The sequence below is a fragment of the Typopeltis vanoorti genome, chromosome 10 (genome assembly GCF_054136105.1).
Source record: "Typopeltis vanoorti isolate ZY-2024b chromosome 10, IOZ_Tvanoo_1.0, whole genome shotgun sequence".
Lineage (NCBI taxonomy): Eukaryota > Metazoa > Arthropoda > Arachnida > Uropygi > Thelyphonidae > Typopeltis > Typopeltis vanoorti.
The window spans coordinates 62,556,658-62,580,630 of record NC_143558.1 but is presented as its reverse complement, the minus strand read 5'-3'; the positions used below and the strand labels follow the sequence as shown (position 1 = coordinate 62,580,630).

General features: G+C 36.9%; 1 protein-coding gene across 1 annotated transcript in view; it reads right to left on the bottom strand.

Moving 5' to 3' along the window:
- The window catches only part of Ero1L (endoplasmic reticulum oxidoreductin-1-like protein), a 252,075-nt gene that overhangs the window by 5,014 nt on the left and 223,088 nt on the right, over window positions 1-23,973 (bottom strand). The window contains exon 13 of the mRNA XM_090399137.1: window positions 3,313-3,449. Coding sequence (XP_090255263.1) covers window positions 3,313-3,449 — 137 coding nt within the window. The remainder of the gene's footprint in view (window positions 1-3,312; window positions 3,450-23,973) is intronic.

The window sequence follows — 23,973 nt, the reverse complement described above, 5'->3', positions numbered from 1 at the left end:
GTATTTTCATTTATTGATGGTTGTCTTCAATACTATAATGAAAATGAAGATTTTGAGGAGGAAATTGAAGGAAAACATCAGAGGATTTAGAAGAAAAAGAAAGTGATGATGTAACACTCCTGAGCTTGAACAAGTGACTACCTAGAATGTCTAGAAAATTTACTGGATTACAATTATTCCATGCAGGAAGGCAATATTATATCTGCACCAAATACTGGTTCTGATTTTGTTTAATTGCAGTCAATCAAAGAAAAATTACAGGCATTGTCATTAGCTGCTACAAACTGCATGCATGTTAATATGCATATAAATGAAATTATTTCTATGACAAATATTTTACATATTATAATTTATATATATATATATATATATATATATGGCGATTAGTTTTTACTCGGTTGTTATACATTTCAAAAAATAGATTTAATGACTCCAAGACTGAGATAACATATAAAGATTTTAATGATAAATACTACTAGTTTCGGCATATAGCAGCCTTCTTCAGGTATTTATAAAGGAAAGGAATACTAATAAACATTGAATTATTTAAATAAACAAACTGGAAATTACAGGTACAAATTGCCTCACATAATCGATACATAAAAACGTATTTTTCAAGTTGTTCCAACTGGCGTGCCATTGTTTGTTGCAATTGTGCGTGCAAGTTCACGTGAACGCCAATATTGAATAACTGCAGCATGGCTATCTGGGATGTTATAACTTAAATTATTATTTAAGTGGACCGGGTTCAGTAGGATTTCCCGTGATTCTACGATTTTTCTTTCAAACTCATCTTCACAGCGAAAAATATTTTCTGATCTATTCCAGCATACAGAGTGGCTTTGTTGGTCATCATTAGGATTATTTGAAAAAAGAACATGACTGGATAACGCAGTTGCATTAGGTACTTACATTACTACAGGATAAATTATCCAAAAAAATGTTCACTTTATTAAAGCATTGCATTCATTCTGGTTACTTCAGATATAAGGACTCCATTTACCAACAAAAACAAGGCCTGGCAATGGGCAACCCTTTGTCCCCTGTGCTAGCTAACATCTTCCTTGAAGACTTTGAAAAGAAAGCCATATCTTCCTTCTCATTTAAACCAAAAGTTTGGAAAAGATATGTTGATGATATATTCATTATTTGGAATCACGGGCACACAGCTCTCACAGATTTTCTTCGTCATCTAAACATCCAACATCCTAATATAAAATTTACTGCTGATATAGAAAATAATAACTCTTTACCTTTTTTTGGATGTTATGCTTACACGATACTCTGAAAGATTAAAAATCTCTATGTACAGAAAACCTACGCATACCAATAGATATCTGCATAATCTTTCTCATCATTTTCCACCACAAAAACTTGGAATTATATCTACCTTAGGACACAGAGCACGTTCTCTCTTAAATGAACAAGATGAACTACAAAAAGAAATGAATCACCTCACTCTTATTTTTAAACAAAATGGATACTCTGAAAAAACAATTAAGAAACTTCTTCTGAACCCTCCTAAGCAGTGCACAACAGAGACTATTAATTTTAAAGGTAGCATCTCTATTCCATACATTAGCACAGTCTCTAAGAAAATAGCTAAAGTCCTTAAAAAATATAATATCAGGACCTTCTTCACCACACTTCCAAAAATCCGCTCTCTATCAGCCATCCAAAACCTACTCATCACAACCTTAAGTACCCTGGAGTATATAAATTGTGGTGTGATTGCAATATCCCATACTTTGGTCAAACTAACAAATCTATTGAACAACGCATAGAAGAGCATAAGAGAGACATCTCATACAAAAGATCTCATGCAACTGCGTTATCCAGTCATGTTCTTTTTTCAAATAATCCTAATGATGACCAACAAAGCCACTCTGTATGCTGGAATAGATCAGAAAATATTTTTCGCTGTGAAGATGAGTTTGAAAGAAAAATCGTAGAATCACGGGAAATCCTACTGAACCCGGTCCACTTAAATAATAATTTAAGTTATAACATCCCAGATAGCCATGCTGCAGTTATTCAATATTGGCGTTCACGTGAACTTGCACGCACAATTGCAACAAACAATGGCACGCCAGTTGGAACAACTTGAAAAATACAACGTTTTTATGTATCGATTATGTGAGGCAATTTGTACCTGTAATTTCCAGTTTGTTTATTTAAATAATTCAATGTTTATTAGTATTCCTTTCCTTTATAAATACCTGAAGAAGGCTGCTATATGCCGAAACTAGTAGTATTTATCATTAAAATCTTTATATGTTATCTCGGTCTTGGAGTCATTAAATCTATTTTTTGAAATATATATATATATATATATATATATATATACAGGGTGTTCGGGATAAATTTGACATATTTATAATTAATTATATTTTTCCGTAAGTTACATGTATTAACACACACTTCTCTTCATTTAAAAGTTTGGACCCTTCTTCATTCATATACAAGATGTCAGAAAGGATGGATAGCTGGAACCCACCTGAATCATGGAAGAGAATAACTTGTATCATGATGATTCGTGCCCGCCATCAAAATAAGGATATTACGACTGCTGCCCAATGCTCCCTGAATACAGTAAAAACAATCAGGCATGAACTAGAGACTTGCAATGGTGACTACGAGGATGTAGCAAGAAGAAAGATCCCTAGCAGACGATCTGATTGCGTTCGTACAGCAGAATTCCTCGCAAATCTGCAGGAACAGGTGTTGAAGAACCCTGGCATTGGAATTCGGGCTTTGTTCGTGGAGTTGCTAACTGTAGTCAAGCCCTGGATAACAAGGGTAGCCAATGGTAGGCCGTATGTATGGCAGCAGGATTCGGCCCCTTGCCACACCTCTGGGAAAAGTCAAAAATGGTTGTCTGAAAATTTCTACGACTTCACCAGTCCAAATGTTTGGCCTCCAAACTCCCCAGACCTTAACCCCATGGATTATTTTGTATGGGGCGCAGTTGAAAAAGACACCAATCGCACTTCCAGTAATACAAAAGCCCAGTTAATGGATAAAATTAAAACAATTTTTGCGGCCCTTCCCAGGGAGACTGTAGCATCAGCTTGTTCGAGGTTCCGAAGCAGAATTGAAGCTGTGATCGATGCTAATGGTGGTTATTTTGAGTAAATCTTGTTGATAGTATTGTAATTAACTCTGCCTGTAATGTTTTTTTGTCAATTCATTAAATTTAATAGATACAAAGAAGATTTTCTTTTTCCTTACGAAACTGTCAAATTTATCCCGAACACCCTGTATATATTGAAGAAAAAAAAAACCTGTAATGAAGAATAAAAGTATCAGTACCTTCCAAAGGCATTCAGCAAAGATACAATTTCTGCTCTGGTTAGCTGAAATCTTCCACGTTTCATCTGAGGTAATGTAAAATCTGCTCCTTTGCTTCCAGAAAATAAAATTTTAAAAGCTGTGCCTAGACCTTGAACCTATAATGAAATTTTTTTTAATGATCAAGTTTAAAAATAACTGACAATTCATTAAAAAACACAAAACGTATATTTGCAATCTCATTTTAAGGAGATGTTGCTGTAACATTTATTACCACCACGGTGCAATTGGAAGAATACTAGAACATTGTGCCCTTCGAATGGAAAAGAACTGGGTTCGATTCTTGTCATGATGAGGGGAATCCTTATATGGGCTTTTTCAGTTGAAGGTGAGTTAGCCAATCTCATACTGTGATAGCAGGGTTTTTTTCTCCTGGAAACTCAAGGTTTTTCATCCAGCGTACAGACAAATCGGCCTTCAGAACACATGCAATTTACAGACAAAAAATACTGTTGTTGGTGAGGATGGGCGTTGATGGTAGTAGTGTCGTAGGGGAGAATTAAGTAGTAGTGGAGAGGATGAGATGTGTTTAGCGAAGTAGAGTGCTGTGCCCTTCCACGATGAGTCCTTGGACTCCCTGGAGGTGTCACGTAATAATAACAACATTAGTAGCTGAATATACAGTGAATCTTAATTAACCAAGCCTCATACAACCGAATTACAAATTTCAGAACTACATAGTTCCATGTTTCACCACAATGTCATCGATATTGGTTGCAATTCCTTTGTATATGTATATATATATAGGCTGTTTAAGGACAATTGATAATTGCAACTCTTCACTTTTTTTTTAAAAAAAAAATGATTGGAAAAATGATGGTGTGTTACACCCTTCAATTGGAAAAAGCCTAAAGTTCGATTCTTGTCGTGATGGGAGGAATCTTTATATGTTTTTTTTCCAACTGAAGGTGAGTTAGCCAATCTCATATGGAGGTAACAGGTTTTTTTTTTTGTTGTTGTTTGTTTTTTTATCCTAGAAGCTCAGGTTTTTTTCATCCTGCATACAGACAAATTGGCCTTCAGGACACATACAATTTACAGACAAAAAATACTAGTGGTGGAGATGGAGAGTTGTACAGTAGGCGCACTCCGTTGATGAGTCTTTGAACTACTTGGAGGTGTCACGAAATAATTTGTTATTAATTTCCATCCCTATATTAGAAGTATTCCAATTAAATTATGTTGTAATAATTCTAAAGATGCAGATATTATGAAATATTTTTCAATTTGTTTATACTTATAATTTTAAATATAATCTGCTCTGTTTTCAGTTATGGTAAAGTTCTGGTTTGAAAATAAAATTTGCCAATGTTGCATTTTCAAAGATGTGTACAAATCACACTATCATAAAAAGCAATTAAAAACAACCAGCGACGTGACTTATTAACAACCAGTGAAAAGTGCTTATGTTTTTTATTATGTCAAATGGATAAGATACATTTGGTATTGAAAAAGGAGTTTCAGTCAACCATTGCATTTTCGTGTGCATACATGTTGTCTGCTGTTCTGTCTGATACGAATTTAATTTACTCGTATTAAAAAAATGAGAGTGCAATCATCAGTGGCTCTAACAGGCACTTAAGTGCTCATGACCTTAAAATTAGTTACAAAATCCAAGTAATTCTTAGATTTTGTAACTGTAATTTAAGGACAAGGTAGGTGGCCCCATACCTATAAGTATTCTTTTTTCTAGTAGCAAGACGTTGGTCATACATAACTGGTAATTAGCTTACGGAATTAACAATGCATATAAAGGATATTAATTAAAGGCAACTTTAATGAATAACTTCTATATTTCGGTGACGTCACATTGCCATCTTCAGGAACATAAAAATATGGTATGTGCACGCAGGCACTAACAAAAGCAAATAAGGAAGAAGGCAAGAAACTAATATTGTTCCTAAAGTCCTGATGGTGCTTTCTGGTGGGCTAATTTGGTTGTCTTGGCCGTTGGGCTGAAGTTCTCATAATGTAAACCTCCCAAATTTGGGGTAGTTTCACGCACCCAAATTTGTTGAGGTTTCGAACGTTTTTTAGAGCTGCTGATGATTCCTTGAATAATCTTTCGTACTTAAACTTGCTGCTGTGTATTATTTTAGTTTTCTTCCAACGAATTCTATGGTAGGTATCTAGGGCATGGTCTGCCAGCCCAGAGTGGCTGTACTGGTGAAACCGGATGTAGTCTTTGTGTTCTGAAATCCTGATATTTGCTGTCCTGCCTGTCTGGCCAAAGTAGGACAATTTGCAGCTGCAAGAGACCTGGTATACACCAGGTAGGTCTAAGGAAAGTGGTTGGTCTTTGGTAGAGCAGATAAGGGATGCCAACTTTTAATATGGTCTGTAACAAGAAGTAAGGTCATATTTTTTGAGGATATTGGTTATTTTCTCAGAGGTGCCCTGGATGTAGGGGATGGTGATAGATTTGATGTAATCTTTATTGTGGATGGGAGGTTGTGGTTTACTGGTTTTAGTATTTTTTGGGGGTTATAGCCATTGGCTAAGAAAGTGTTGAGGATGTGGTTTAGTTCAGTGGTTAGGGCCTTGTCATCTGAGCACATTAATTTTGCCCTATTATATAGTGTTTTTATCACCCCATATTGTTGTGAGGGGGTGGGTGGGATTGCTGGTGAATGTATCTGCCAGTATGGGTAGGTTTTCTGTAAAAAGAGAAAACCAAAGATCCATCAAGCTGGCGAGTGATTAAGGTGTCTAGGAAGGGGAGGGTGTAATTTTCCTCTTTTTCTAAGGTGAACTGGATTCTGGGGATGTTGGGTGTTTAAGTGTTAAGAAGGAGTGGAGTGTATCTGAGCCATGTGGCCAAATAGCGAACACATCATCCATGTATCAAAGCCAAATAGTGGGTTTTTATGGGGCGGAGTTTAAGGCTTTCTCTTCAAAGATCTCCATAAAGAAATTGGCCAAGGGTGGGGATAGTGGTGAACCCATGGATGTCCCCCTCTGTTTGTAGAATTTTCCTTGCCAAAACGAAATAGCCGAGTTCATTGTGAACTGAAATAGGGCTGAGATATCCAGAGGAAACGTGGCCTGGATGAGCTCTAGGGTTACTTTGAGTGGGACATTAGTGAATAGGGAGGAGACGTCAAAACTGACCATTATGTCATTGGAGTGAGAGGTTTTCTATACTGGCTTTAAAGTAGGCTGAGTTATTTTATGTGATGGTGTGTTGCCAATTTAGTGTGTGAGCATTTTGGCTAAATGTTTGGCTAATTTATATGAGGGGGGAATCAATGCCATCCACTATGGGATGTAATGGCACATTTTGTTTATGTATTTAAATGTATCCCAAATGTTATTTGGGATATTTATCCCAAATGTTACATAATGTATCTTAAATGTTATGTATCCCAAAAATACATAAACAAAATGTGCCATTATGTCCCATAGTGGATGGCATTGATTCCCCCACATATAAATTAGCCACATATAAATAAAATGGTTAAACCAAAATAAAAAATGATGGTACAACATGACAAAATTTCATGCCGGCTGGGGCGTCGCCCGGTTAAACAAGGCCCCCGTTGTTTTCGCCAGGGAACCATGGCGAACAGCGAAAAGTCAGCTACTGGAACAAATCTGAAAACAAACCCCAACGTAAGAAGCCTGAATGGCAAAGAAATGGAGCTAGCTGAGGAATTAGATAAGTACCAGATCGACATAATAGGGGTGACTGAAACAAAAAAGACCAAAACTGGTGAGATCTTTCTGAGCAATAAATACAAAATGTTATATTCAGGCAATAACAATCAAGGAAAAGAAGGAGTAGCCATAGTATTCAACACAAAATACGAGGCTAATCTTCTTGAATGGCAGTCAGTCTCAAGTAGAGTAATGTGGGCAAATATGAGAATGGGGAACTGGACAATAAGACTTATTTGTGCCTATGGTCCTACAGAAGGTTCTACTAAGGTAGAAGTGGAGGAATTTTTTGAGGCTTTAGAAAAAGCAACTGAAACAATGAAAAAGGAAAAGTTGGTCCTTGTTGGGGATCTAAATAGTAGAGTAGGAAATGATTGTGAGACATACAAAAATATTTTGGGAAAATTTTGAGAAAAGAGCAAAGCTAATAATAATGGCAAATATCTGTTGGATTTCTGCTCAGGACATGGACTGGTTATTACTAACACCATGTTCCAACATAAAAATGTGCACAAATTCACATGGAGAGAAGAGGCTAGGAATAAGAAAAGTCTCATTGACTATGTTATTGTTGATAGTGATGTTTTCTCCCTGGTGCAGGACACCAGAGTGTACAGAGGATTTGAAATTGGAAGTGATCACTATTTAGTCTTGAGCAGGATAAAATTGAATTTCATATTGAAAAGAATAACATGTAAGAAAGTTTTAAAGCGAATAAAAGTTGAGCAGCTCTCAGATGTAAACTGTAGACTAAAATACAGAAATATTATTGAAAAGAAAATGAAAGAGTTTGAGAACAGGAATCAAACCTTGGAGATTCAGTGGCAAACTCTGAAGAAAACATTGACTGCCAGAGGCATGTGGTGAGGTTGTCTGTAAGGATAAAAAAATCAGAACTCCCTGGTGGACACAGGAAGTTAAAGAGGCAGTGAAGGAAAAGAAGAAAGCATATCAAAAGTTCCTGGCAAATAAGTCAGCTTTTACTCTTACAGAATACAGAGACAAATGTAAGAAAGCTAAACAGTGTGTAAAACTAGCTAAACAAAAGTCATGGGAGGACTTTGGCAAGAATATAGAAAATAAATATCAAGAAGGTGGCAAAATATTCTGGAGATTGTTGAAGAAGCTTAGGAATGGAGGAAAGAGTGCTGTAAAAGGAATTAGAGATGATAAAGGTGAAATGAAAACAGGAGAAAAAGATATCCTTGAAGTATGGAGTAATTACTTTGAAAAACTGCTAAATGAAACAAGCAGTGATGACAGCACAGTGATAAAAAACACTGACCAGGCATGCAGTCAGGAATACATATCCATACTTGAAGTAGAAAAAGCCATCAAAGGCTTGAAATGTGGAAAGGCAGCAGGAGTAGATGATATTCGACCAGAAATGCTGAAGTATGGTGGTATAAGAGTCTTACAGTGGCTGCACTGCATAGTTCAGAAAGCCTGGACAGAGGGACGAATTCCCGATGATTGGAGTAGAGCTCTCATAGTACCCATATATAAAAAGTGAAATAAAACTGAATGTGAGAATTACAGAGGTATTTCCCTACTGAGTGTTCCTGGCAAGATCTATGCAAGTATACTTGAGAAACGGTTGAGAAGAATTGTGGAAGAAAAGCTTGGTGAAGAACAAGCTGGATTCAGGCCAAATAGAGGCTGTCAGGATCAGATCTTCACTTTACGACAAATAGTCGAGAAAGCATGGGAATATAACAAAGATCTGTATTTAAGTTTTGTCGATTTGGAAAAGGCATATGACAAGGTGCCAAGAGAGAAGCTATTCAATACGCTGCAGTTATATGGTGTCAATGGGGCATTATATCAAGCAATACTTAGTCTTTATTTGAGTTGTGAGTCAGCAGTTAGAATTGAAGGAAGTACAGGAAGATGGTTTAATGTTAAATCTGGTGTGAGACAAGGATGTACATTATCCCCTCTGTTATTCATTATCTATATGGATCACATTATGAAGGAATGTGGTATTAAACCTGATATCAAAATTGGAGATGTTAATGTCAGCTCTTTGCTTTATGCGGATGATGTTATACTTCTAAATAAATCCGCTACAAGTCTGCAAGATTCTCTGACTAAATTGAATAGCTGTTGTAATAGATATGGTATGAAGGTCAGCACTACAAAGACAATGAAAATAGGCAGAATCATTGAAAATGTCAACTGTGTTGTGAATGGAGAACCTGTGGAACAAGTAAAACATTTCAGCTACTTAGGCATAATTTTTACTGAAGATGGTAAACTAAATATAGAAATAGACAACAGAATCAGCAAAGCTGGTATCATGGTAAGTCAATTGAATAAATTCATATGGAATAAGAAAGAAATTAGTCGGAACACTAAATTAGCTGTATACAAGACTGTGTTCAAACCAATTTTAACTTATGGATCTGAGAGCTGGGTCAGAAGTAAAACACTTGACCAAAGACTAGAGACCGCAGATATGAGAGTCCTGAGAAAGATTAGAGGCGTGAACAGATGGCATCAATGGCAATATCATATTAAAAATGAGGATATTAGGAAAGAACTTGACATTGTCAGCATCCAGGAATGCGTTAGCAGAGCTAATCTCAGATGGTATGGTCACTTAAATAGAATGGGAGAGGAAAGATTAGCAAAACAAGTGTTCTCTGCCAGGTTGGCAGGAAAACGACCCAGAGGAAGACCAAGATATAGGTGGATTGATACGGTACAAAGTGCCTTAGACAATAGAAATATAAGATCTGATAATGTTGGAGTCTTGACAAGTAACAGACTGATTTGGAGGAAAATTGTAGATAGGAAGTTAGTAATGATGTAATTTTTTCATGTAGTACTGTCATATCCTGTACACCCCTTGAGGGTACATGGCAGGAATTTGATGATGAAAGCCAAAGTATTTGCAATCTCCCCGTCTTTAATTTTGATATTCCCATCCGGGTCTTTTAGCGTGTTAGTCTCGTGCTTGCCTTTGGTAAGTCTCTTTGTAGATTAGAAGTCAATTTCCAAAGTTTGGTATCTGAAGTGTTTGAATTCAAGTTGTGGCAGAATTCTTGCCACTTATTTCTTTGTAGTATTTGTGTTTAATTATTTCAACATTTGTCTTATTGTACTTGATTCTGGTTTCTGGAGAGCTTCCAATTTTTAAGATGTTAAATTATTCATTTCTTTTAGTTATTTTACTGACAATTAATTAATATTAGGGTATGGTTGCTTCCTACTGGTTCCAGAACAGACCAAATAGTTTTGTCACGAAGATCTGGAGCAGCAGTAATATCTAGGGCATCTTTTGTACCATAAGAATGAGAGAGATAGATAAGTGGGTTTTCCACTTCTGAGGGTTATTAGTCCTGTTTCATCAATTTTTGGTGTATCATTTTTTCCATCAATTTGCTTGGAATTGAAGTCAGAGAAATTGGGTGATAACTTGCTGGTTGGTTTGAGGTTTGTTAGGCTTTAAAACTGGTATGATTATGGCTGTTTTCCAGTCTTTTTGGAGCTTTTCTTTGTTTTATGCTATTGTCGTATAAGTGAAGTAGCCAATCTAGGGCTAGGGAAGGAAGATGCTTGATCATAATTCCATATGTTATCTGGCCCACATGATTTATTTACATCTAGTCTCTCCAAGGCTTCTCTCAATTCAGAGATTGTAATCTCTCATCATCCTTTCCCTCTTTTACTTTACGGTGTCGAGAGTTTATTAATGATCGTACCTCAAACCGTTCACAGGATAAGGTGGTCAAGCCCTACATCCCGGTGTATCCTATGTCCGTAGTGTTGAGTTCTGAAGGCCAGTTTGCCTGCTTTGCCAGACGAAAAAACCCCAGGATAAACTGGGGAAAAAACCCTACCGTCCATGCCCAAAACTGGTTAACTTGACTATGGCTGAAGAAGATCCTTCAGCTCCTCACATCACCGGCGGGAATCGAACCTATACTCCTTCCACTAAGCTAACCGCACAGACAGAGATTGTAAAAGTTTGGACCCTTCTTCATTCATATACAAGATGTCAGAAAGGATGGATAGCTGGAACCCACCTGAATCATGGAAGAGAATAACTTGTATCATGATGATTCGTGCCCGCCATCAAAATAAGGATATTACGACTGCTGCCCAATGCTCCCTGAATACAGTAAAAACAATCAGGCATGAACTAGAGACTTGCAATGGTGACTACGAGGATGTAGCAAGAAGAAAGATCCCTAGCAGACGATCTGATTGCGTTCGTACAGCAGAATTCCTCGCAAATCTGCAGGAACAGGTGTTGAAGAACCCTGGCATTGGAATTCGGGCTTTGTTCGTGGAGTTGCTAACTGTAGTCAAGCCCTGGATAACAAGGGTAGCCAATGGTAGGCCGTATGTATGGCAGCAGGATTCGGCCCCTTGCCACACCTCTGGGAAAAGTCAAAAATGGTTGTCTGAAAATTTCTACGACTTCACCAGTCCAAATGTTTGGCCTCCAAACTCCCCAGACCTTAACCCCATGGATTATTTTGTATGGGGCGCAGTTGAAAAAGACACCAATCGCACTTCCAGTAATACAAAAGCCCAGTTAATGGATAAAATTAAAACAGTTTTTGCGGCCCTTCCCAGGGAGACTGTAGCATCAGCTTGTTCGAGGTTCCGAAGCAGAATTGAAGCTGTGATCGATGCTAATGGTGGTTATTTTGAGTAAATCTTGTTGATAGTATTGTAATTAACTCTGCCTGTAATGTTTTTTTGTCAATTCATTAAATTTAATAGATACAAAGAAGATTTTCTTTTTCCTTACGAAACTGTCAAATTTATCCCGAACACCCTGTATATTGCTGTGTGTCATATATATATATATATTGCTGTGTGTCATATATGTGTATATATATATATATATTGCTGTGTGTCATATATATACACACACATACACAGCACACAGAGTCAAAGAACTTAAAAAAAACTTTTGTAAATTTGCAACAGATAATTAGACAAAAATTATTAGAGCATGGAAATATAAAGATTTTTGTCCTTAATCTCATCAACTAACAGAATTTTAGGCATGCTTGACAGGCATTTTCTTTCTCAAGAGAAACACTCCTTGTTTGAAGAAATTACATCTGAGGTTTTTTTTAAAAACATTTACGACAACTTAAACTGAAAAGTATATACTTTATATAAGGAGGTAAAGATTAACACTCTGTAAAAAAAAACTAAGTTGACATTCGATGAGTCATAACATTTGCATAATGTGTGTAGGGCTCAGAGAGATTATAAAAGTGACTAAAATAATGACAGCAATCATTAGCAAAATGAAGGCAGTCAACTAAAATGAGTGATGAATAATCCAAAGCCACAAAGCTCAAACATGGGCATATCATCACTTCTCAGAAGGAAGAGGTGGGTTGAATGACTGTCTTATGCAGAGCCCAGCAAGAACAACTTCCTCTGTTCAAACCTGCACAAGCTAGACTGCCATAATTTTATTTCAGGTTTAATTTGGTAGACTTTATTATTACTCTCTCTGTTCCAAGATAGCTGCCACTGGGATAGAAGTTTTTGTCAAAAATCTGTGTATGATACAGGCAGATTGTGGATGTCTGAGAAATGAGCTGACCTCATTGCAGTATCTGCAGCCTTGTTTCCCTTAATCCCAACACACAGCTTGGAATCTAACAGAAGCATACATCAAAGTGTAGCTTCTATAGCTGAAAAAGGAGTGTTGAATTCAAGAGAGCACTGGATGTTGCTATAGGTCTAGATTTCTTATTGCCTGAAGAGTACTTTGTGAGTCTGAATATATTATGCCTTTGGCAGCAGTAGAATCTGACGTATTTTAGTGTGAATTATTTCATACAGCTCTGCTGTAAAGTTGTTACATTAGTGGGATTTGTGCAAATATAATGTTGTCTGGAAAGGGCAGAAGATCCCACTTGGTCCTCTGATTTTGAGATATCTGTGTAAACAAGCACAAAATCAAAGTATTCAGCTCTGGAAAATTTTGGTAGCCTGTTGAAAAAAAAAGCTGGCATGTATGATTGCCATGGTGGAAGCGAGTTTGGTGACGTATGAGCTTGAAGAAAAGCTTTTATCACAAACCAAAGGGTTTATGGCAGTCTGTCAAGTGCTGTAGAGATTCTCTCATTGTAGTCAAAAGATAGTTGGATATGTGAGGTGCTCTGGAAGGGATTTTTTTTTGTTATGTATACAAAGACATCTATATGTAAAGTAAAGGCATAAAAGGTGTTTCAATTTTGCTTCAATATACAGACTAGGTGGAAATGACATGCAAAATGCTCTAGTTGCAATTCTGAGAGTTTGATGATGAACAGGATATAGCCATTGCAGCATACTCTTCCTGGTAGAATCAGACTTGGGACTCATAGTCAATTTTTTGATCTCATCAGTACCCTGTATAAATGAAGCAAAGATGAGATTAAAAATTGACTACAAGTCCTAAGTCTATGCTTCTGCCAGGAAGAGTAAGCTGCAATAGCTATACCCTATTCACCATCAAACTCTCAGAATTGCAACTAGAGCATTTAGCATGTCACTTCTTCCTCCTAGTCTCTATGTTGAAGCAAAATTGAACCACCTTTTATGCCATTAAGACTAAGACAATCTGATTCCAATGTAACTTGGATCAGATTGTCTTAATCGGAGGTCAAGGTCAGAATGAAGATCATGTTAGAAGATGGTAAAGTCATCCACATGCAAGACATTACTTACTGTTGGAGGAAGTTGTTCTGTTATCAAGTTGAATTGGATTGCAAAAAAACATGATGCTTAACACAGAACCATGTGGTGGCTCCTTCTTCTTAGTTATAGGGGCAGTTCCCACTCAGACTTGGAAGATTTGGTCAGATAAGAACATTTTGATAAAAAGGAGATTCCCCCTCTAAGAACAAAAAAAATATATATATATATAAAAAATGATAATAGACGATCACATTTTAGGAAAGCATTTCTAATGGATGCCTTCAGCCGAACAAGATGATCAGTGATAGAATGATAGTTTCGGAAGCCAGATTGCTTTCTTGGAAAAAAAGTTGTTTCTCTCCAAAAACCATAAAAGGTGATAGTTAATTATTATTTCCAGAATCTTACACAAGTAGCTGTTCAAAGCAATTGGATAATAGTTATATGGAAATTCTGGATCCTTCTGTGGCTTAGGAAAGGTAATTATAATAGTATTTTGCCAGGTATCCAGAAATACAGAAAAAAGGGAGAAATATGCTTTCACAGAAAATTCTGTTGTAAAAGTGCAACAGTTGATCAATGGCTGATGTTGAGAGATGTTTTACTACTAGATAATATCCATCTCATAATGGATATTATCTAGTCCAACAACAGTTGGATGACATTTAAGCAAAGCAGCTTTCATTTCTTCTTTGGTAAATGGTCTTTTTGGAAAGGTAATTATATTTAATTATAAGTCAAAGAAAAGCAGATTTGTAGTTTTCTGCTTTGCTTTTTTGAGCAAAGAACTCAGAGGGATAAGAAGACATTCTTGATGTTTTTGCGAAAGTCTCCCAGAGTGTGTCAGCAATCACCGTAAGATCAGCAACTGTGCAACCATTGTGTTTAGAGGATAGAGAGCCAGTGGGGCGGTATATCTGTTTTTCATTTTCCAGATATTTTGCCACACTTATTTGCTATTGGTGGATCTTGATATAGAAGTAAATTGGATCCAGGATTACTTTTGGCTTTGATATCTGATGTGTCTTGCTTAGGCTCAAGATTGTTTGAAAGCAATCAGGTTTGTGGTTGTGAGGTATCTGCAGAAAATACCCCAAGATTTCTTCTAGGCTTCTCTGGCTGCTGTGCAATCATCACTCCACCACAGCTTAGTAAAAAATGTGGAATCCATCTAGATGTTTTAGGAATTGCAATTATGACTGCTGCTGTAATACACTTTTACATGCTACACATTGCATCACTGATATGAACTGACTGTTGAAGAATCAAAAACTGCTAATGAGGAAAAGATGGGACAGTCAGCATGCTCGATTTTCCACTGTGATGTTATTGTTATTATTATTATTATTATTCGTGACACCTCCAAGGAGTCCAGAGGCTCATTGCGTGAGGACACCTACTGCCCAACTATATGTTAGGAATTGCAGTTATGGCTACTGCTGTAATACACTTTTACATGCTACACTGCATCACTGATAGGAGATGAACTGAACTGTTGTAGAATCAAAAACTGCTAATGATGAAAAGGTGGACCATTCAGCAAACCCAATTTTCCACCATGATATCTGTGATGTAGTACATGGTTGCCCATTTTGAAAAGTGGTTATCATGGGAAGGTGATCACTCTCAAATAGGTTGTGGTCAGTTTCCAGCTTAAACAGCAGGAAAAAGGAGGGTGAACAGATAGTTAAGTTGATGGCAGTCAACTTAACTATCTGTTAGGTTGTTCGGGTAGGCATATGGAAGGTGTTGCTTCCTTTGTTTAAAAGGGAGAGATTGTTGTTTATGAGCATATTCTCAAAAACTTCCTCTGATGTTTGTTTGGGCACTACCCCACAGAACATTATGTTCGTCTAAATCCCCCATTAAAAGTAAAGGGGGATGGTAACTGCTATGATATCATCAAGGTTATCCTGAGAAAAATTTGGGGCAGTAGGGAGGTAGATGTAGCATACCGTTATTATATTTCCAACCAAGAGACTTGCAGCAACTGTTTCCACGATTTGAATTTGTTGGAAAGGGGTATATGGTTGCCCATAAGGATGGCAACTCCTCCATGGTCGGCTCCATCCCCTGTCCCTTCCTGTGAATAATGGTAACATTATGGAAGGATGGATTATCACTTGTTTTATTATTATTACATGACACCTCCAAAGAGTCCAAGGGCTCATCAAGGGAGGGCAACTACTCTACAATTCTCTGTCTCCACTACTCAATCTATCATCTACACATTCGCATCTACCATCCACCACCACTAGTATTCTCACAAAAACAATTCCATCATGCCCACGGTAGAATTCGAACCCACAGCCTTTTGGCTGGAAAGTGGATATGTTAACCATTCGGCCAACCAGGCCGGCATGATGGATACCGGGCTGCCCAAAATTTAAAAAATGGTATATACTTTTGCAAAAGAGCCTTGATGTCATTATGTTTTGTTAGAATTCACGAACTTCCATTGTAGAAATGTTTCCATTATTTCTTTTTGGTGGTATCATCTGGCTTCTTAATCATAATGATGACCAATTTTGTTTTCATTAGTGTTTTTTTTTTTTTTTTTTTTTTTTTTTTTTTTTTTTTTTTTTTTTTTTTTAAATTGTGGGCAGGCCAGAATTCATTGTTTCTTCTTCTAGAAAAATATCTAAGACATAAAAATTAGATTCTTTCTAGGGCACTCAGTATATATTGATTGTTTATCTTACTGGGAGGGGAGGGGGGGGGGAAATCCATGCTGTCTGTTGATGGGCCACCTAAAATAGGGTCAGGAGGCATATTTTTGATCCTCTGTGGCACACGTTCCAATATTTTTTTTTAATGAGAGGATTTTTATGCAGTGGGACCCTTTTTGGCATATGTTTAGGAGCGAGTCCATAATTTCTCTCTTTCATTCAGTCAAAGGAGATAACGAGCAAATCCCATCTTTCAGCGATGTTGTAGTTGTGAGAAAATGGGATCAATATTCTTGTCAATGTCTTTACTGAAACTTTCTTTACAGTTGGCTTCTCAGTGTAAGAGAGTTTAGCAGATGTTGCTACTGCCTCTTTGCCTCCTAGTAGTATTATTATTATTATTATTATTATGAGAGACCTCCAGGGAGTCAGACTCATTAAGGGAGGCCACACAGCACACACACACATACCAGCTGTCATACATATTGTTGAATTCATTCACATTGCTTGCACTCACAACATCCAAAGGTAATCCATTCCAATCACGCACCACTCTCTGAGAGAAAAATCTAGCCCTCACACCCTTCATTCTCAGCTTCCAAGGATGCCCTCTCATCCTTTCCCCACCCTCCATATATTGAAAAATTCCATCAATTGAAATCCTGTATGACCCTTTTAGAAGTTGTAAGTTTCAATCATATCACCCCTGTTTGCTAGTGTCTGCAGTCTACAAATTCTCAATGTCTTCATAATCAGTATTCCACGATCCTGATATCATTTTAAACACTCTCCTCTGTACTCTCTCCAATATATTAGAATCACAACGGAAACCAGGAGAACCCGACCTGTGTACAATAGTCCAAGCGAGGTCTTAAAGCCTTGTAAAGAGGCAAAATAAAATCCTAATCTTTACAGTGAACGTTCGTTTCAGCAATGCAATTATCTTTTGAGTTGTATTTGCAATCTTTGCCACATGGCCCTGAACTTCAACTTCCTATCTATTGACACTCCAAGATCCCTAGCCTCATCAGTTTCTTCTAGCTAATCCCACCAATATAATGCAACATTGGATATCTAATCATGCAGAAGTGAATGACTTTTTTACTGACATTGAACTGATACCTGTTTTCCCATTCCCACAATTCCAGCCTATCCAAAGCATTCTGCAAAGACTGCATATCAGCAGCATTCCTGATTATCCTATCTATCTTTGCATCATTAGCAAATAGCTGTATGTCGCTTGTCATATCCTTCCCAATATCATTAATGTACAGATTGAATAACAGTGGACCAAGCACTGATCCTTGTGGTACACCACTTGTTACCTTAAAACTTGCAGAATCAGGTCTCCCATATACCACTTTCTGATATCTGTCAGTCAGCCATCCTCTTATTCATGCTAATATTGTATAACCCAAACCCATTTTCTCCAATTTATGCAACAGTCTACAATGCTGTATTCTGTCAAAAGCCTTAGCAAAATCCCAAAGTATCATGGTGTATCCATTCCCCCTTGTCTAGTTCAATGGTAACATTGTTATAGAATGTGAGCAAGTTGCTAAAAACATGATCAGCCCTTCGTAAACTCATGTTGTTCATTGCAAAGTAGAGATTCACTGTCAACCCATTTCTGAATGAAGGCCCTAACCAATTTTTTTAAAATCTTCACCACCACTCCTGAGATACTAGTTGGATACATCAGTCTTTGCACCACCCTTGTGCAATGGTATTACCATCCATTCCTTCCATTCCTGCAGAATCTTCCCTGTTCTGAGACTCATATTAAACATCCTGGTCAAATGAATGGCCAGTTCAGCTGAACACTCTTTTAGAACATGTGCTGATATTCCATCAGTCCCTATTGCTGAATTCTTATTCAATTTGTGCAACAGCTCTAATACCTCGGCTTCACACACCTGCATTTCTTCATCTAGTGAAGAGGTAAAGTGAGCTCAATGATGCATTCACCAGGTTGATAGCTTTTAACAAAATGGGCACTCATTAACTGAACCTCTTCTGCATCTGTAACCCTCATGCCAACTGGATTTAGAAGAGTTATTCTTTCATATTCCTTCTTTCTTTTATTTGCAGCATATTGATAGAATTCTTGTGGGTTGTCTTTAGCAGAACCTGTTTGTTTTCATACTCAGACTTTGCTTTCTGTACAGCAGTTGACTATTCTAGCCTGCTGCTTATAACGTTTATAACGGACGTCATCCTTATGCAAACGATATTCCTTCCATATCATCCTTTTCTTACGAATCTCTTGTTTAATAAGATTATACGTCCATTTGACTCCTACTCTATTTATTCTTCGAACTCTCGGGACACATTCTGATATTGCATCATTTAAGTATTTTTTCTTTTAAGGTTACACGGTGATCAGCATTCATATTTATGAATTTAGGGACACAAAACACACGTGTTGAAAAGATTATTTTACTGATTAATAATAAAATAATAACTTGACATTTCGACCCCTGTATTGAGGTCATCATCAGAAGGATACATGTGTATAAGAACCAAGCTACATGCTGCTGCACTCTATACAGGTAAATTACATCTACGTTGTTAACTAATCATTTTTCTCAGCCTGCTCTCTAGTGATTAAAAAAAACTACAATAAACTCTGCTAAAGTCCTGGAAATATGTTCTGTAAGAGCAAGTTAGTATCATTGATTGGGACATCGGTGAAAAGGGAAGTTATGTCAAAGCTGACTAATAGATCTTGGTCGTTGAGTGTAATGTTTTTAATTTTGTTTATGAAATGTTGTGTATTTTTTTTACGTAGGAAGGGGAATGACCAACCAATTCCTTCAGTGTGACCGCTAATTTTTTTGGCTAAGTGGTAATTCGGGCTGTCGATTCCTTCAACAATTGAGCGTAATGGTGTTTCTGTTTTGTGTACTTTTGGCAGGCCATAAATTCTGGGCACGCGGGCATACTGCGGTATTATGTTTTTAATTGTTTCTTCCGGCCACGTGTTAACTGATTTAAGTAGTTCAGTAGTTTTCTTTTTGTTGCGTTGCATGGGGTTGTAATTTACCATTTGGTGTCGTCCGATACCAAATGGTTCATTTTTTCTATGTAGGTTGTCTGATTTAAAACAACAGTGGCATTCCCTTTATCTGCTTTTGTGATAATAATTCACAGTTATTTTTTAGGGATTTGAGGGCCAGTTTATCAGCTTTGTTTAGGTTGCTGCTTAATTTTTTGGTTGAATTTAGTAAACAGGCAGTTTCCATCCATATTTTGTCAGATAAATTGGTGGGGAGGGATCTTAAACCTCTCTCAATATGATAGATTATATCTAGTTTATTTACTGACCTGAGCAATGGCGCAATTTAAACCTTTCTCTAGTAGAGAGTTCACCTTGGGTGAGGTTGTAATCTGATTGGTTGATAACCAGACAGTGGTCTGATGGTGGTTGGTTACTCCTAACTGCGTTTGTGGGTGATTGGCTGCTCCTTTCGTTATGGTGTCGTAATTGTCTTGTGTTTTCCTGTAGTTTTAATGTTTGAAACTTTGTTATTAATTGTTCTTTGTTTTTGAGTAATAGATGCTTGGCCGAGTCGTCTGTGATCTTGTCCAGAATATCCCAAATTTCTGAATTAACGTAACTGGATAGCTCATATTTTAGTTGCAACACTTTGGCTTGGGTAAAAGCTAAGTTCTTTTGTGCCTCGGTTCTCTTAACATGCCTTTTCTAGCCTGGCATAGATATGGAGTGCTTTAGCTGATGTAAATTTCTTCTTTAGTTTAACGCAGTTGGGTATTAAGTTGCTGTCTCTACATCGTTTCAAAACGGCTAGTCAATTAATTAACATGGAAGTACGTATATTTAGCTTACCGTAGAGGCTGTACTGCTTGTGGGTCATATCTCCATGGATTATGATGACTCTTTTAAGGTTACATGGTGATCAGCATTCATATTTATGAATTTAGGGACACAAAACACACGGGTTGAAAAGATTATTTTACTGATTAATAATAAAATAATAACGACGTTTTGACCCCTGTATTGAGGTCATAATCAGAAGGATACATGTGTATAAGAACCAAGCTACATGCTGTTGCACTCTATACATGTAAATTACATCTACATTGTTAACTAATCTTTTTCTTAGCCTGCCCTCTAGTGATAAAAAAAAAATTTTTTAATTTAAAAAAAAAACTACAATAAACTCTGCTAAAGTCCTGACGTACTAGGATTCTTCTGGAATTATACAGTTCATATTGTTATATTACGATTATCTTCTGGATTTGTACAGTATTGATAGCATTCATTAAAGTATTGTTTAAAAATAGTTCATGCACTATCAATATTCTTTCCATCCAGCAGCCAATCTCATTCCATTGAACTCAGGGTACTCCTTAGTTGGTCAGCATGTAACCTTTTCTGAAGGAACATTCATAAACTTCGTCACTTCTTAGTATGTGATGCATTGCTCTGTTTTTAACTTTTGTATCTCCTTTTTGTCCTTCCACCTTTGGCATGCTTGAGAGTATGCTAGGTGGTTTCCCTCACAGTAAGACTATTTTGTTTTGCTCGTACAGTTTTTATTTTCATGTCCTTTACTACCATATTGGGCACAAATGACTAGGATATGATAGGCAGTATGAGAATGACTATATTTCTTATATTTAAGGCACCATAAGGGGTTTGGGATATAGAGCCATACTAGAGAGCTGAGATATCCTGTTTTGACAGATGTTGGTAGTTTTGGTTTGTTAAAGATAACAAAAATTCCAATTATCAAAATACAGTAAAACCCCGAAGTTACGCGGTAGGTGAGACCAACAAAAAGCACGCAAGTTGAATTCGCGTAACTCAGGGTATAATTTTGTATGTAATTTACATATACAAACATACAATTGGGACCAAAGATTTACAAACACACCTATATTTTTTAAGAAATATAATCATAATTGTAGTTTTTCATACATAAAATAAAGAAAGTTATTTCGATGTCTTCATAAAATCTAATAGATTCATCTGACGGCATAATGTCTTTTTCTTGTCACGCAAAATTTCTTCATAGCAAGCTAATAATTTTTTTATTCCTTGCCTTGTGGCTACAATTCGTTCCTCGTTAGAATCTATGTCCTCCAAAATCTGTAAACCTTTCTTTTATGATTGTTCTTACTGTGGATTCCTGTAGATCGAACTTCTTTGCTAGCTCACAAATTTTCATTCCGCCTTCAAAATCCTTAATAATGTTGAGTTTTGTTTCCAAAGTCAATGTTTTTCTTTTTTTGCTAGCTGTAGAAGAATCAGACTTGCTTCTTTTGGATAACATTATTATTTTTATGTGATAAAATTTTTATCAAGAACATAACATTAAACAATTGCAAGGTTTGTAGACTATAAAAATCATGTATGAATGGAGACCGCACGAAACACGTCAGTGTTTGTTCACAGCATGTGCGACACTGGCGAATGCAGCCGGTGTCTGAAAGATACAACTAGTGGCGAGGCGTGAAGCGGGACAGGAATATGTACATATAAGAAACTACGTAACTCTGGATTCGCGTTAGTAAATCGGGGTATAACTGTACATAATTTCTTGGTATATTTAATTTATAATATAACCAAGTGGAAAAACTTCCAACAACTTTCTCTAATCCAGATTATTTAATAATAAGGTGTGACACCTTTTCGCTACTTGTATAAGAAAAATATGACTTCTGCATTACTTCAACCTTTGCATCACCTCTGGGTCGGGCTCCCACTGATGAGACCTCAGTAAAGGTTGAAACTGGTCTGGTTAGCGACCCTTCCAATAATGCATAGCAGTATATCACCTCTGGGTCTGGCACTCACTGATGACACCTCAATAAAGGTCAAAACTGGTCTGGTAAGTGACCCTTTGCATAATGCATAGCAGTATACATGTCTGCAAGGAGATGTGCTTTGCATTATGGGATACTAAGTCAAGTGATGTGAAGTCATTAGCTTATTTATACGAGTTGCCCTGATCCTGAAAATAGTTCAGGTGCAAACTTGTTTGCGTACACTTGGACAAAGGATTAAACCAAGTATACAAGTTCTTAGTATTTTTAATTTATAGTTACATGGAGTTATTTTTCTAACTATGCTACTGTAACTGCTTCAATAAGGATATCTTCTGAATGAAGTTTCTTTACATTTTTTTGAGATCCTGCCAGCCCTTTCAAACCCTTATGGATAATGAAGGGTGACATTTTTCCAATTGGATGTTCCCATGTTGAGGGTATGATCAGAAACAGTGGTGTATTGGTTGTGCTTCTGATATTTTTTGTTTATTACTTTGCTTTTCTGCTGATGATTCTATGGTTTCTGTACCTGGTTAGGGCTTGTCTCCACCCACCACAGAGCCATAAATTGATGCCCATTCACCAGCAAGCAATAACTGCATTTGGGAGTGGAACTCCAGAGCTATAAGAGCACCACAGCAAGCCTTAGTCCTCTCCCCAGATCATGGGAAAAGACTTACTGCAACAACCTTGCCTCTTGCAAGCAAGCCCACTAGCTGATTGATCCTGGCCCAGTCATCCAAGACCACCTGTCTTGCCGAAGCAGAGGCCAAAATACTGCAAGACTACCAGGATGCCCCTCTGTCCACAGGGTGCACCACATGGCAAACACCATGAACTGAACCAGCAGCCATTGTATTAGTGAATGCAAATTTTCTATCGTTTAAATGTTTTCAAACATTTTTCACTAGAGATTTTAACTGTTGATGTCTTTGTTTGTAGTTTCATACTAGAAAAAAAAAAACAGTTCTAAAAATTGGACTAGTATTATTATTACCTGACACACCTCCAAGGACTTATTGAGGGAGGGCACTGACTAAAACTCTCCTTCTCCACCACTTAATTCACCAACTACGCAGCCCGTTACTGCTATCATTATCTAAACACAACAGTGGATGGGATTCACTAAAAAGTAATCATCATGATCATTTTCATATAAAAAGCCACAATGAAAACGTACAAACTGAAAGTGGTGTATTAATGTCCTAATTTTCTGCCTAGCAGATGGATAATTTATTGCATTTCTTTTCTGAAAAAATGATTGTATTTGTATATTATCAGCAGGTTATTTTTTTCAAGCCACTATTTAAATTTTAGGGTACTCATATCGGCAGAGGCAGGTTTTCAAAACAATATTTTGAATTAATTTCCTTTTGAAAATGCTAATCATTCTGCACGGCTCTATAATACATGACTACATTTCCATGCATTATAAACTACTCTGTTTTTCCTGTACTAGTTCATTATGATATATTCCATGCATTCCTCTCCTCTTAAGAATGTGAATCAGAATATCCCTAAATTGCATTGGAAAGATTTATTTAAATCCCATGTAAAGATTTGATGTGAAACTCCCATCTCATCTTTACATGGGATGACAAGTAAAGAAAGTTTAGCTTGTTTAAGTTTGTTTTTCTGATGCTCAAGTCAGCGAAAAGTTCTGAGGTGGTCTACTGCTTATCAGTTTGAAAGCATTATGAGTTTATTAGTATTCACATTTTTATAAGATTATAAACATTGGAGGCAAAACTATTTGTTAAGTGGTCTAATTTATTCTAGACTAAACTATGTTATTAGAGCAAATGCCTCCGACTATGTGGGTTAATGTACAATGGTA